The 15,917-nt window shown below is 39.0% G+C and overlaps 1 protein-coding gene across 1 annotated transcript in view; it reads right to left on the reverse strand.

The window, feature by feature from the left end:
- Positions 1-15,653, reverse strand: part of ZSWIM5 (zinc finger SWIM-type containing 5) — a 199,663-nt gene extending 184,010 nt beyond the window's left edge. The window contains exon 1 of the mRNA XM_021683842.1: positions 15,059-15,653. Coding sequence (XP_021539517.1) covers positions 15,059-15,653 — 595 coding nt within the window. The remainder of the gene's footprint in view (positions 1-15,058) is intronic.
- Positions 15,654-15,917: the final 264 nt, after the last annotated feature.

Genomic DNA, 15,917 nt, shown 5'->3' on the forward strand with positions numbered 1-15,917 from the left:
AGGTCATGATCCCAAGGTCTTGGGATTGAGTCCCGCATCGGGCTCTCTGCTCAGTGGAGAGCCTGCTTCTCACTCTCCCTCTGCCTGTCACTCTGCCTACTTGTGCTCTATTTCTCTGTCAAATAAATAAATAAAATCTTTTAAAAAAAAAATAAAATAAATGGGTGAGTCATGTGGTATGTGAATTATATCTTACTAAAAGTGTGACAATAATCTCAGGAAACAAACTGAGGGTTGCTGGGGTGGGGGGTGGGGTGGGAGGGATGGGCTGACTGGGTGATAGACACTGGGGAGGGTATGTGCTCTGGTAAGCGCTGTGAATTGTGCAAGACTGTTGAATCTCAGATCTGTACCTATGAAACAAATAACGCAATATATGTTAAGAAAAAAAAAAGAAGAAGGTAGCAGGAGGGGAAGAATGAAGGGGGGAAATCGGAGGGGTAGACAAACCATGAGAGACGATGGACTCTGAAAAACAAATTGAGGGTTCTAGAGGGGAGGGGGGGGAGGATGGGTCAGCCTGGTGATGGGTATTAAAGAGGGCACGTTCTGCATGGAGCACTGGGTGTTATGCACAAACAATGAATCATGGAACACTACATCTAAAACTAATGATGTAATGTATGGGGATTAACATAACAATAAAAAATTGGAAAAAAAAAGTGTGACAAAAAAAGAAAGCCTGCTGTGAGAGCCCCCAATTCCAAAATAATGAGTCTCTTCAGGGACACTGCTGACACTCTTGTCTTCAAGGCCTCATGAGGCAGCCATGGGCTCAAAGCTTCCTTACTAAGGTTAGCGATGCTACCTGTTATTTACTTGTTGCCTTCCTTATCACAAGTTAGCAATGTGAACTTGTCTTGATGGTTCGCTAAAAATGGCATATTTATCACAAGGTTGTAAAACTGCAGTAAATTATACTCCAACTCATTCACAATTTTTCAATTCTAACCTCTAAGTGAATAGGTAATGGGGAGTATGTGCTAGAAAATCACTCACTACTAAATAAAGTTCTAAATAAAACTATGCTAAAATACTAGAAATAAAAACTTAAGATTTTGGTTCTGTGAGTTCTTTTGTTGCTAATTATCCTGACGATATATTAATAATAGGTGCAAGGGACAACACAAGAGGTGACAATCTATAAACCTCTGTAATTAGCACCCTGATAACATATCAAAGAAACATTAATAAAGCAAATTCAATGTAACATTTGATCTTAAACCAAAATAACAGACCTGATTTTAATCACATAATGTGCTACCTTAGCAATATATGGTATTTATGAAATAAAATAGAGTCACCAACACAAAGAAAAGTAACATAAAGGAATAGATGACATTTCGCATCCAGGCTATCACTGGGGTATCTCTTGGTATTTCCTTACCCAATTTTGAGAGTAAATGAACAAGTACAGTGGCCAAGGCCTAAAAAGGGCATGGTAAGATGGTAATTAGGCTCAGATTCCTCAGTCACGATAGTCACCCATCTCGTAAGCCATCTAGACAAGTGGAGATATTGGCTAAGAATTTAGAATGGAGATTAAAGGGAGATAGTATCAGTTGTGATCTAGGGACTAGCTGTAGTAGCAGAGGTTGTAATTAATTAGTCCATTAATCTTACTATTGTTGAGTCCTCAGAAAAAGAAACCAAACAGAACGCCGAGAAGTTGTTCCCATGTGGTATGAATTTACTACATGAAATGAATCCAAGAGGCACAAGGAGTGCAGTGACCAGATACTCCCTTCAAGACCAAGGCATTCATTCCTCTAACTGCCTGGAGAGTTCCTCCAACTCCAGGATGCTAGCAGCTCACAGCTAAGTCCTCCTCAATAAACTGCCCTCGACCAAAGGATCAGGAATTAAGTTCTCTGAAAGCAGTCACTGAGATGGAGTTTAAGATGCACGATACTTAAGAGAAATCGATACCTATGAAGGAAAGGCAGCAGAAGCAGGACTGAGAAGAAGTCAAACTACAATGCAGGCCTGACAATCAGGTACAGCTCTCTTCGGAGCAAGTACTGCCTGTCAAGGAGCTCCAAGTTAGGCAAAAATAACTGGACTTTTTTACCCAACCTTGTTCAGCCATTTGCAAGCTACCCCTAGAAAATTGTGATCTTAGGTAAAGCAGCTCTCTGTAGCTGAGGCAGACCTGAACCAGGTGATAGTTGGAAACCACCTGCTGAAAGCACTTCCCGAAGCTGGAAAGGGAAGCCATGTAGTTTCATCTCCATCTCTACCACAGAAACTGCCCCACCCAAGGTTATGCCCCCTCCCCTCAGGTCAGCCCACATCTAATTCCAAATAACTCTTAAATATCATACTAGCTCCAGAGTTCCCAAAAGGATTGACTAAAGTCTCTGAGGCAACTCAATCAGTTCAATCTCTCTGCCCTTCAAATCTTGCACCCCTTACTCCATTACAAGTGTTGTTCTTCAATAAACCTTCTACAAGCCAATCTCCATCTCAGAGTCTGCTTCCCAGAAAATATAATCTAAAAAACCCAATTCCATAGAAAGATTCAATAAAGAAGTAGCTATGGCCTATTCTGTTCAGTAACCTCATAGGCTATTACTTTATTTCAGCAAGTGCAAATCATTAAACTTCAGCTGTCTATGGCACAATGTCAAGCCATCATTCTATTGAAACAAACAAAAAAGTAACTTATACAGCAGCATTTAGTAAATAGTAGAAAAAGATGAATATGTCAGAGATGCCAAAACTGAAATATTTAACTAGTAGAAGTAGCAATAGTAGAGCTGTGTTAACCTTTAAGAAAATAAAGTAACTATTCTCTTCATAATCTGAAAATGGGTAGAATAAAAAAAGTTATTGAATCACATTCACCCAGGATGTGAGGGCGATCTGGCTGCGACATCTGTTCGCCAGGATTGAATCACATTCACCCACATTATATACATCAGGGCTCAAAGGCAATAGAAGAATTAATTGAGGAATTTTTATCAAATAAAGCAGATTCTTCTACATAAATAATTAATGATTCCTGAACTTACTTGAGTCATGGATCCCTCTGAGTATCCAATGAAAGTTACGAACTGTCTTCTTTGAAAAATGTCCATATCCAAGGGTGTGTGGGTGGCTCAGTCGGTTAAGCTTCCGACTCTTGATTTTGGCTCAGGTCATGATCTCAGGGTCGTGGGATCAAGCCCTGTTTTGGGCTCCGCGCTCAGTGGGGAGTCTGCTTGATATTCTTTCTCTCCCTCTCCATCTGCCCTTCTACCCCCACACACTCTCTAAAATAAATAAATTTTTTTAAAAGATTTTATTTATTTGTGAGAGAGACACAGGGTGGGGCACAAGCAGGGGGAGTGGCAGGCAGAGCAAGAAGCAGGCTCCCTTCTGAGCAAGAAGCCCAATGCGGGGGCTCCATCCCAGGACCCTAGGAACATGACCTGAGCGGAAGGCAGACACTTAACTGACTGAGCCACCCAGGTGTTCCAAATAAATATATCTTAAAAAAAAAAAATTCCATATCCATTTGTAAAATCTGAAAATAATTTCAGGAATTCATGGATCCCTGAAAGCTATTTACAGATGCCAGGTTAAGAACCCCTGACCTAAATTAGGTTTATAAAAGTAAGATGACATTTCTCTAAATCATGTTAACTTAAAAGGTTAAAAATGCTTAACAAAAAAAATGCAACTGAAAAAATTATATTATCTGTTACTTATTTTAATTATATTATTATACAAGAAATACATTAATAGGTTGTCATCATAAAATGATTCCAGCAATACAGATTAAATTTCTTCTTGGTCACCACTCATTCCCCTTCCTCTTCACAGACATTACTTACCAGTTCTGTTCAAATCCTTTTAAATTTTTCAAGGCTTTTTCAAAAACTTATGTACCTACTAAAATGTAGAGAATTATTTTGGGTAAATATGTTAAGAACTAGCATTTAAAAACAACAGAGGGGATGCCTGGGTGGCTCAATCCTTAAACGTTCTGTTGATTTCGACTCAGGTCATGATCTCAGAGTCGTGGGACTGAGCCCTACATCGGGCTCTGCACTCAGCAGGGAGGATGCTTGAGATTCTCTTTCCCCCTCCCTTTGCCCCTCCCCCACTTTCAAATAAATGAATAAATCTTTAAAAAAAAATAAAAAATAATTTTAAAAAACAACAAAGGATACTAGTGATTTTCCTAACATCAGCAAATTGTAGTAACTGCTGAGCTTAACAATTTTTCATGTAACTCTTTTCTGAATCCAGTCTATCAGTTTAATTCGATTTGACCCACAAGTTCCAAATCTGATTTGGAACAAGCTATTGTATAAGTCAATCAATTCAACCAACACTACTAAGCACATTCTATGTAAATCACTGTATTAAATGCTATGGAGCAATGATTCCCAAACATTTAAACCTGGACAGCTTATCAAAAATAGAGATTTCTAAATCCCATTCCAATCTTAGTTAACTAGAATTTCCAAGGGTGGAAGCACAGAATCTGTATTTTACCAAAACTCCTCAAGTGACTTGAGTAAAGTGTAAAACAGCCAGTGCTGAAAATCACTATTATGAAAGTCATAGGAGGCGCCTGGGTGGCTCAGTCAGTTAAGCAACCCACTCTTGATTTGACTCAGGTCATGATCTCAGGGTTGTAAGATTGAGCCCCACAACGGGCTCTGCACTCAGTGTGGAGTCTACTTGAGATTCTCCCTCTCCTTCTCCTTCTACCCATCCCCTGACTAATGCGTGTGTGCTCTCTCAATAAATAAATAGACAGAAAAATCTTAAAAAAAAAAAAAAGGAAGTCGTAGAAATGAAGAGGATAATGCTCGCAATTCACTTCCACAGAGACCTCTTAAAAGGTCATTTATGAAACTTACTAGGTATGGTGCTAGATGCTGAATATATTGCAGGATACAGTCCTTGCCCTGGAAGAAGGGAAGATAATACCTGTAACAATTAAAACACAAACTGAAAATGGAAAGTGTTGTCTGTCCCCTCACTAACATGTATGCTCCATGAAAGCAGGAACTTTGTTTTATTCACTGCCATGTCTCCAAAGACTAGACCAGAGCCTAGAACATAATAGGTACTCAAGCAATTGCTGATCAATGCATAGGACTAAAGTGGAAGGAAAGTTTAATTTCAACTAAGTAGATAAGGAAATGGCACTTTTTAGAATAGAGGTACAGAGTCTGCTTTTCCCTCTCCCTCTGTCCCTCACCCCCGCTCATGCTCTCTTTCTCTGCTCTCTCTCAATACATAAAATCTTTAAAAAAAAGAAGAAGAAGAAGAAGAAGAAGGAGAAGAGAGGTACAAACTATTAAGAGGCAGGGAAGGAGAAAAGAAAGAGAACTAAGATTCACAATACCCCTAAAATGTGTAAGAAATTCCAAGCTGACTCTGAATACATTAACACATTTAACTCTGATATAAATTTTCTGAGATAGTATTGTGTCTCCATTTTATGGATAAAGAAATTGAAGCACAAAGAGGTTAAGTAACTTGTCATCCAAGGTTATACATCTGAAAAGCAGCAGAATGTCTTCAAGGTTCATCCATGTTGTAGTATGTATCAGGATTTTCTTCCTTTTTTAAGGCTAAATAATATTCCATCCTATGTCTATACCACATTTTATTTATCCATTAATCTGTCGATGGACACTTGGGTTACTTCCACCTTTGGCTATTGAGACTAATGCTGCTGTTAAACATGAGTGTACAAATATCTATTCAAGTTCCTGCATTCGATTCTTTTGATATATACCCAGAAGTGGAATTGCTGGATCATATGGTAATTTTATGTTTAATTTTTTAAGAAACAGTCATATGACTTTCTACAGCATCTGCACTACTTTATACTGCTACTAGTGATGCACAAGGGTTCCATTTCTCCATATTCTCACTAACACTTGTTATTTTCTGTGTATTTTTTTTTTTATATGTGCCATCCTAATGGGTATGAAGGGATGTCCCTTGTGGCTCTCATTTGCATTTCCCTAATGATTAGTGATGTTAAGCATCTCCTCATGTGCTTATGGGCCATTTGCTTACCTTCTTTGGAGAAGTATTTTTTTTTTAAGATTTCATTTATTTATTTGACAGAGAGAGACACAGCGAGAGAGGGAACACAAGCAGGGGGAGTGGGAGAGGGAGAAGCAGGCTTCCCGCCAAGCAGGGAGCCCGATGTGGGACTCGATCCCAGGACCCTGGGACCATGACCTGAGCCAAAGGCAGTTGCTTAACACTGAGCCACCCAGGCGCCCTGGAGAAGTATTTATTCAACTCCTTTGCCCATTTTTTTAATCAGGTTGTTTGTTTTCGTTGTTGAGTTGTAGGAGTTCTTAATAAATTCTGGACACTAATCCTTTACTAGACATGTTGATTTTCAGTGGCTAGTAGAGTAACCATTTAGAAATGTCTAACAGGCAAATATACATGCTGATCTTGAATTCCAGAGGGAGAAACAACATAGATTTAAAAGTTATATTATTTGCACAATGACATTTATAAAGTGCTTCCACAAATATTAGTTTATTTAAAATCTCACCAAAATCCTGACACTTTTACAGATGAGAAAACTAAGGCAGATCTCCTGACTTCAGATCCCAACACTATTATTTGGAAGTGCTTCACAGAGGCAAAAAGAAGCTGGCCAAGCATATTGAGTTGTGGGCCCCTCCCCAATCCTCCAAACAGCTCAAATTTTCTGCTGCAAAAACTGGAATACCATCTAAGATTTAATTTGAAAATGAGTAGAGCTGCTTTAAACAAAATTTAAGCCACTACATTGTATGATGCTATCTTGTGTTCATAAAATAGTAATTAAAGCTATAGAAATAATTAAGATTGCTAAATTAGAAAGCTTGGGGCAGGGCGCCTGGGTGGTTCAGTCAGCTACGCATCTGCTTTCAGCTCAGGTCATGATCCCAGGGTCCTGGGTTTGAGTCCCACATGGAGCTCCCTGCTCAGCAGGGAGCCTGCTTCCCCCAGCCCCCCACTTGTACTCTCTCTCTCAAATAAATAAATAAAATCTTAAAAAAAAAAAAAAGCAAGCTTGGGGCAAAAAGGTACAAGAGGTACAAGTGGTATAAGAGAAAAAAGCGGTATAAGAGTGGTATAAGAGGGGGTGCCTGGGTGGCTCAGTCGTTAGGCGTCTGCCTTCAGCTCGGGTTGTGGTCCCAGGGTCCTGGAATCGAGCCCCGCATCGGGCTCCCTGCTCGACGGGAGGCCTGCTTCTCCCTCTCCCACTCCCCCTGCTTGCCTGCTTGTGTTCCCTCTCTCACTGGGTCTCTCTGTCAAATAAATAAATATAATCTTTAAAAAAAAAAAAAAAGGGCGCCTGGGTGGCTCAGTTGGTTAAGCGACTGCCTTCGGCTCAGGTCATGGTCCCAGGGTCCTGGGATCGAGTCCCACATCAGGCTCCCGGCTCAGCGGGAGGCCTGCTTCTCCCTCTCCCACTCCCCCTGCTTGTGTTCCTGCTCTCGCTGTCTCTGTCTCTATCAAATAAATAAATAAAATCTTAAAAAAAAAAAAAAAGAGTGGTATAAGAGAAAAAAGAAGGAAGGCAGAAAGAAAGCCAGAATGGTGAAGTAAAACTAAAATCTAAGAAGTATTTCAAGAGGAAGATGCAGTAGACTACAGAAAATTCTATACAGAGATCGTGAAAGATGAAGACTGGAAAAAGGATACTGTATTTGGCAATCATGAGATCACTGGTGACCTTTTGGAGATCAATTTTAATATAGTGAATGAAAGCACAAGTCAAATTAAAAAGATTTCAGAGATAGAGAGAATGTTGAAGAAGGAAAGGTAACAAATACAGAATGCTTTCAGTAATTGTAGTATATTAATAATAGCAAATATTTACATAGCACCTAATAAGTGCTAGGCCCTATTCTAAATTAATTAATTAATTTATTAATTAATTTATCCTGAGGGACACCTGGGTAGCTCAGTCGGTTAAGTGTCTGTCGGACTCTTGATTTCAGCTCAGGTCAGGATCTCAGGGTTGTGAGATCGAGCCCCACCTCAGGCTCAGCCCTGGGCATGGAGGCTACTTAAGATCCTCTCTCTCCCTCTGCCCCTGCCCCCTCCCCTCACCCTCTCCCTTGCTCCCACACTACACGCTCTCTCTCTCTCTCTTTAAAAAAAAGAAAAGATAATTTATCCTCAAAACAATGGTTGGTATCATCATTCTGTCCATCTACAGGTGATGAAACAGACATAGCTAGGAGCCAGAATTCTGAGGCTACCTTCTACCCAGTCCCTGCATATATATGATAATATATAATATTGTTATATTATATAATATATATCCTATATCATATTAGGTAATATATATAATAATATATATGGTAGATATATGCAAATATATATGGTAGCAAAGAATATAATAACATAATATTTACTGAGAAAAAAAATTAGCAAGATTATTTTTTTTGCAATAGGGAACCATAACATGAGAAAGAATTCTATATTGCTAACATCAACATGTATATGTGATGCTTGCCAGTCATGTCAGTTTATCAGGTGTTGACAGGCTGGCTTTTCCTGAATGTATTAATACTGCAGGCTTCCATTCAATAAAACCATGAATGAATAGGGAAAAAAACATAATTATCTCTAAGGCTTTCAAAGACATAATACATTTCCCTGTTGCTTACAGACCACTGATAATGAATGGATAGACCAAAATCCATTTTGCTGATTGGCTCTATCATATATCTATACCTAAAGGAAGCAATATTAAAAAAAAAAAAAAAAACACAAAGGAAAAAAGGAGATTATATGAAGATGACAAAGCTATTCTAAAGGCAGAAATCTGTAAAATTTACTTTGAGAAAAAAGGATTAACAGCTGGTAATATTTCTGTCATCTTCCTGTCTGCCAGTGTTACTCGTCTGGCTCACTATGGACTAGAGTATTACAGGGCATAGAAATGTCAATACAGAAGAAATTTCGTGAAGGGTTAATCTAACTTATAAGCAATAAATGGTCTGGAAACAGGTTAAGACAAGGTTCATATGCTTTCAGGTTTACCTATTTCCAAAGACAAGTTATAAAGGGTATGCATAAAAAAAAATCCCACAGTAATCTGTTCATCCATGCATGTATACCCTGAGTGCACAATCATCATTTTTTATAAAAAATGACAAGTTTAACCTTTAAATAACCAACTACTTGACAAAAAAATACCACATGTACTAAAAATATTAAATAATATCAATCATGCAAATTGATTCAATTAAATTGAAATAATGCTTACCTAATAAAATGAATGTGGTGATTTCTAATTTAAGCCATAGCCAATGGAGAAAAGTTTAAAATCCACATGAAACTCTGTTACACAACAAGAAATAAGTATGAGAAGCTGTTATGAATTGAATTGTGTCCCTCTAAAAATGGTATGCTGAAGTTCCTAACCCCCAATACCTCAGAATGTGACCTTAGTTGGAAATAGGGTCATTGCACATGTAATTAGTTAAAATGAGGTCATACTGGAGTAGGGTGGGCCCCTAATCCAATATGACTGCTATCCTTATAAAATGGCCATGTGAAGACAGAGACACATAGGAAGAATGCCATGTGAAAACAAAGGCAGAAATTAGAGTTCCGTGCCAAGGAATGCCAGCAAACCCCTGGAAGCTAGAAAAAGCAAGGAAGGATTCCCCTATAGGTTTCAGAGGGAGCGTGGCCCTGCCCATATCTTGATTTCAGACTTCCGGCCTCCAGAATTGTGAACCAATAAATCTGTGTTGTTTTAAGCCACCCAGTTTGTGGCACTTTGTTACAGCAGCCATAGGAAACTAATAAAGCATTTTCAGTATCTCTCTTGTACAGTCATTAATTTACAGGCATTATTAATGCCTTGATTTTTAAAAATTATTTTCTAAGGTATACTATAGTAAACTTGACTTTTTGGGTATAGTTCTATATATTTTAACACATTTACATATGTTCATATAACCATCACCATAATAGAACACTGACAGTTAACATCTTAATTTTTAAGAGCCACTGTTGAAACAAAAGAAATGAAATTGTTTCACACAGGCATAAATAAATTTCTAGCCCTTTCACTTCAAAATTTAGAGTTTGTACTAACACTTCAATAATATATTTTTTTAATTCCTAAAATAGAGATAACGTCTAAAATAAAATCCACTATCTTTAGTTTATTAATTATCTTTCCAATCTAAAGCTCTAATCACTGAATTCTACTCCTGAAATCAATATTGCACTGTATGTTAATTAACTAGAATTTAAAAAAAATTTTTTAAAAATCTAAAGCTCTATCTTTGAGAAAATCACCTTTAATAAGAATTCATCTAAAGCTTTCATTTGAAGAAAATGGTAAGTCACCATTCTTCACACAAAACAGCCAACATAGAAGATACACACATGTAACATTCATACTACTTAATGTTATCAGTTTATTAATATGCACAAGTATGAAGTTTCCCCATATCTTCTAATACCACATGAATACTAAAAATTCAGGCTTCACTGGGGGGTGCCTGGGTGGCTCAGTTGGTTAAGCGGCTGCCTTCGGCTCAGGTCATGATCCTGGGGTCCTGGGATCGAGCCCCATGTCCGGCTCCCTGCTCAGCGGAGAGCCTGCTTCTCCCTCTCCCTCTGCCTGCCACTCTGCCTACTTGTGCTCTCTATCTCTCTGTCAAATAAATAAATAAAATCTTTAAAAAAAAAAAAAATTCAGGCTTCACTCTTTTTTTTTTAAGTTTTATAACACTGAGAAGTCTGTTCTTAATCTTCGCTATTCAACAAACATTAACTATTAAGATGTTTGTGTGATGTGTTGAGGGAGAGGTAGAAGGAGAGAACTCATTGCTTAAATAAAGGAATGTGATTTTAAAACTTGGTAAGTTTCTACTCTAAAAAATTTTACCACGTATCCTTAAAGGGATGCAGCTACCTTTTGTGCTAGAACAGCTTAAATGTAAATTCATCTTTCCCCACATGAATTTTATCATGATTCTATAACTATTCTAACTTACACACAATGCTATAAAACTTTTTAGGTGAGGATATCTTTTGTTCCCCCCAAAAATACAGATCAAAACAAATTATATATAAAAATCAACAACCGTAATACTTGTCACAATGCACTTCACAAAAGTTGTACTATAGAAAAATTTCGTAGTTTATTGATAATGTACAAGTACTCATAATTATAAACTTATTACTTGATATCTAAGCTATGAATAACTTCCTGAAATGGATCTTTTAATTATTATTGTCTTTGTAATTATACTTTTCCATGTAAGGTAGTACATAGCATTGTGGCTCTAGTCTTGAAGACTATTCAAGGACAAATTATACTTACTAGAAAATGTACAGACTAAAAATATGGGGTTATGTTGAAGTCAACTGTCATAATCTATGAAAATTTCTGGATACATATGTAAATTATAACATACGAATATATATAATATATAATATACATAAGATATATATAATAACATATAGGAATTTATATAATTAAGATATACCAGCACAGAAGGACCCTGAATGTTCTTACCTAATTTTTTAAAATCTAAATATCCAAATAAATATTTCTGCATTTAAGAGAAAAAAACTGTTAATGTTTAAAAAAACACAACTGCATTTATTTTTAACAGCATTTGTGAAATTTAATAGACATAAGAAAATGTACTGAACAAAAGGAATTGAACAGCAAAAGGAATTAGTATAAGGTGAATATCTTACAACTACAACCTAGGTTCAGTGAGAGAGCATCGTCAGACCATCCAAAGACCCCTGGGTACTTCCTCTTAGTCATGTTAATGCTTCTTTCCCCTGAATCAATCCACAGATAAATTAATTTAAAATATGATGAATTGCAAAAAAAGGTTCAACATCTTAAAACTATTAGTAAATTATAATCATCCCATTCTTATGCCATCTGCAGACTCCTAAATAAGTATTTTTTCCCAAAGTTTATACTATTGCTAATTTCCATGGACTTCTTAAACAGGTTAAAAATGCAAATACCTAAAACATATGAACACTATTACTTTCATAATACTGAGAGATCAGACTGTAAGTCTTTCACACAGCTTTAAATTTACAGATGTCCATGAAAAGACTAATTTACAATTTTCCCTTTTTAAAAGGAACAATACTTCTGATTCAGTACTGTTTTGTAGAAGAAATGTGTCCTTCGAGCATTTCAGCCTATGGCTCTCCATTTGTTTACATCAAGCTGGGAAAGTTTCAGTTCTGATTCAAAATGTGATGTTTTCTACAGAGTACTTGCTTTTCAACAAGCCCATGACTTCCCATTACTGGATTCTATGTGGAAAGTAATCAGAAGTTACTAAACGTAATATACCTACTCTTTGTACGAGTCTTTTTGTTATTATCTATTTTCTTTCAAAATTTTTGTTTTGTGTTACGCTGTTTTCTTCATTTTTAAAAATTAACTTATTTTTATTTTGAGGTCTTTTTGTTTTCTCCATTTAAATCTCCTTATGAATCCTTTCCTTAAAAGAATATTATTATAAAAATACCTTAACCTCGGGGCGCCTGGGTGGCTCAGTCAGTTAAGCGGCTGCCTTCGGCTCAGGTCATGATCCTGGGGTCCTGGGATCGAGCCCCACGTCTGGCTCCCTGCTCAGCGGAGAGCCTGCTTCTCCCTCTCCCTCTGCCTGCCACTCTGACTACTTGTGCTTTCTCTCTATCTCTCTGTCAAATAAATAAATAAAATCTTTAAAAAAAAAAAATACCTTAACCTCCTTTCCTTTCTAAACCATCAACCTTCAGTAACTTCCCAATTCTGAGGTTATAACTATGGCTTACCAACAGCAAGGAAATATGTAGCATTTTTAAATTAGCACCACTGAATAATTAAATTGAGTTTGAAGTTATAAACTGAAAAACATGATTACTATCTTCCTATATACAAATCATTCCCTCACTCATCTCTTGGCAATACTTTTATAAAACCTATCATCTAAATTAAGGCACATACTCACATTTTAAGTTTAAGAGATGAGAGATTAGTCTTAATTTCACATAATAAAAGGTGATTCATGCCAAGATACAGAACTCAAAATGCTACAGAATGGAATATCCTTCTCTTTCACACTCATTAGCATAAATTAAGGTAAGAAAAATAAAGATCACACAGCTCTTGGTTCTCAAATAGCATTACCTAAAAATAAGTAATTCACTCTCCTACCTTCATCTATGAAATCCACAGTAAGAATCAGAAAATGTGCTTATGTGTCTTTTCTCCAGATCCCAAAACTATCATTTAAGAGCTAATTACCCCAATAAGCATGACGACTATCATATCAAAAAAGAAAAATGTCTGATTTAAACATTACCTGCATCACCCATAAAATCTGATTTCATTTGGAATCTGACATTATAGTCACTCACAAAATATATATCTCTTTAAAACTCTTTGTGTCCCTCATTTGCTCCAAGTTTGAAAATTCTTTCAAATCCATCCCTTACTATAAAATGACCACTTAAATTGATGCTTTTCAATTTAAAATATTTTAAACAATAATCTTAAAAGTTAACTGATCTAAACTCATACAAATAAAGTTTACAGACTAATAGAGAAATGCCTACACTCACTTTCATGTTTTCAATATTGCAGTACTCAAGCTGTACACTTTAATTATCTGATTATTCAACTCATTCTTTCAAAAATACAAATGCACAAAGGACTAGCTAGACTTTTCCAAATAAAACTTTCTCAATCCACTGTCACTGTATTCTGACACAGTATAAATTTAGATAAATTTACATTTCACATTTGCAAAAGAAATTGTGATACACTGTTGTTTTAAAAAGAAACAGAAGATTCAATGATCCTCAATAACCAGAAGTAGATTACTTTACATGAAACACCACAATGCACCACTCTTCAAAAGAAAAAAAAATTCAAATATATTAGTTTTACCTGGGGAAAGAGAGCTAGATGTTTGGCATGCCTGTGTATGTGTTCAGGGCTTGTTTAATTCTAAAAACCACCTTTCTCCAACTCCTTTCAAAAATCAGTATTTTTTCAATAAATATGAGCATATACTGTACAATAAAATGCATAATGCTCACGTCCAGAATGCTACAATAAACCCGAATAGAAAAAAAAAAAAAAATCAGTGTTTTAATTTTCCACACAGCAATTCAATGTTAAACAATGTCATTTTCCCCCCCTTTCTCCCTAACCATTCCACATATCAGGTCTACTCCTGTATTTGTGTATTTAGTAAGATTAACAAATTGACTAGAAGATCCAGAGGAGTAAAAGAAAAAGAAATCATTTTTCACTTTCCCACCAACAAAAAGATAAAACAAAAGCAAATCCGAAGACTTGTTAAATGAGAAGCATTTGAAAAACCCAACGTGACCAGCTTTTGATTTACCCTAGTCTGACAAGGAAGACAGACCCCACCCCCACTCCAGATTGTGTGGCTTTTTTTTTCCTTGGGTGGGGGTGTGGAGAAGAGAGCTGTCACATTTCCATCTTCGGTTATTGTTAAGTCCACAGCCTAGATTCCCAAGTACCACTAGTCCAGGGGAAAAAAATATTAAAGCGGATAATTTTAATTGTTTGAAATGCACAGTATTTTGTTGATGTTTTCCGATTTTAAAGTTAATTATACCCAGCTTCAATCTGCTAAGACTACAGATTGCCTTTGACAGTCTGTCCCTCAAACATTCCCTGTAAGACAGCTTGCTCCAGATTCACTAAGAATTCTCTTCTCTCTAAACTTAAATTAGAAAAACGCATTTCTGAAATTATTACATCCAAAAAGGCATTCCTCCCCATCCTTTTGCCTTTGGTGTGGGATGCAGAATTAAGAGTAAAAAAGAGATCTATTTGTTCTTCGAACAAAAAGAAATGGGGTAGAGGGCGAGTGAGGGAAAGAGCAGCAGTGGACCTGAATGAAATGTTGAGAAAAGTTTATGTGACTAATGTGTCCTTCGGCAAGGGAACAAGAGTTGGGCAGAAAGCCGGAATCTCGGCCCCGGGCTCCTGCAGAGAGAAGGTACCTGCGGAAAAGAAGGCCAGGCACCAGAGAGGAGCCGGACGAGCACCTACCGACTTGCAGCACGTTCTCCACCGAGCCGCTGTCCAGCAGACGGATGCCCCGGCGGAACGGCAGCCCCTCGCCGCCGCCGCCCGCCGCTCCGGTCGCTGTGCCCAGCCCGGGGGATGCCCCCGCCGCGGCCGCCCCGGGGGCGGAGCCGGTCGGAGCTGCGGCCCCGGGGGGCGGCGGCGGCCCCTCCTCGGCCGGAGAAGCCCCCGCGGCGCCGCCAGCCGCTCCGGCGCCGGGGCCGCCACGGTACTGGAAACTGGAGTACATGCAGATCTCCCGCTCATTCCGCGGGAAAGACCAGTAGACGATGCGGCGCTGCACGGGCTCCGGGATCCGCTCGAAGCGCTCCTCCACCCTCTCGTACGCCCACTTTTCCGCCACCGTCTTGGCGGCGCAGTCCAGCAAGGACTCGGGCTGCAGGTGGGGGCGGGCCCCGGGGGCCAGGCAGCTGCCGCCGACGCCCCCCACCCCGCCGCTGGCCGCCCCGGGCGAACCGCGAGGGTGGTGAGCCTGCGGGCTGGGCCACGAGCACAGGCGCTTAGCCGGAGAGACCGGCGACGGCGAGAGCAGCTCCTCTCGCTCACCTCCTTCCGCCATTGCTGGGAACTGACTGACTGAGGCGGCGGCGGCGGCGGCGGCGGCGGCAGCGGCGGAGGCACCGACTGCGGCTGAGACCCCGGCCACGGCCACGCGCCCCGCGCAAGCGCCCAACTGCGGCGCCGGGGGGCGGGGCGAGCAAACCCGCGAGCCGGCCGGCCCGAGTGGAGAGCCTGGGCCGGTCCGGTGCGCGCGCCGCAAGGGCCGGCGAGGGCGTCCTGCGAACGAGCGTAAGGCGGCGCGCGCTGTCCGGGCCGCCACGGG

The sequence above is a fragment of the Neomonachus schauinslandi genome, chromosome 4 (assembly GCF_002201575.2).
Source record: "Neomonachus schauinslandi chromosome 4, ASM220157v2, whole genome shotgun sequence".
Taxonomy (NCBI): domain Eukaryota; kingdom Metazoa; phylum Chordata; class Mammalia; order Carnivora; family Phocidae; genus Neomonachus; species Neomonachus schauinslandi.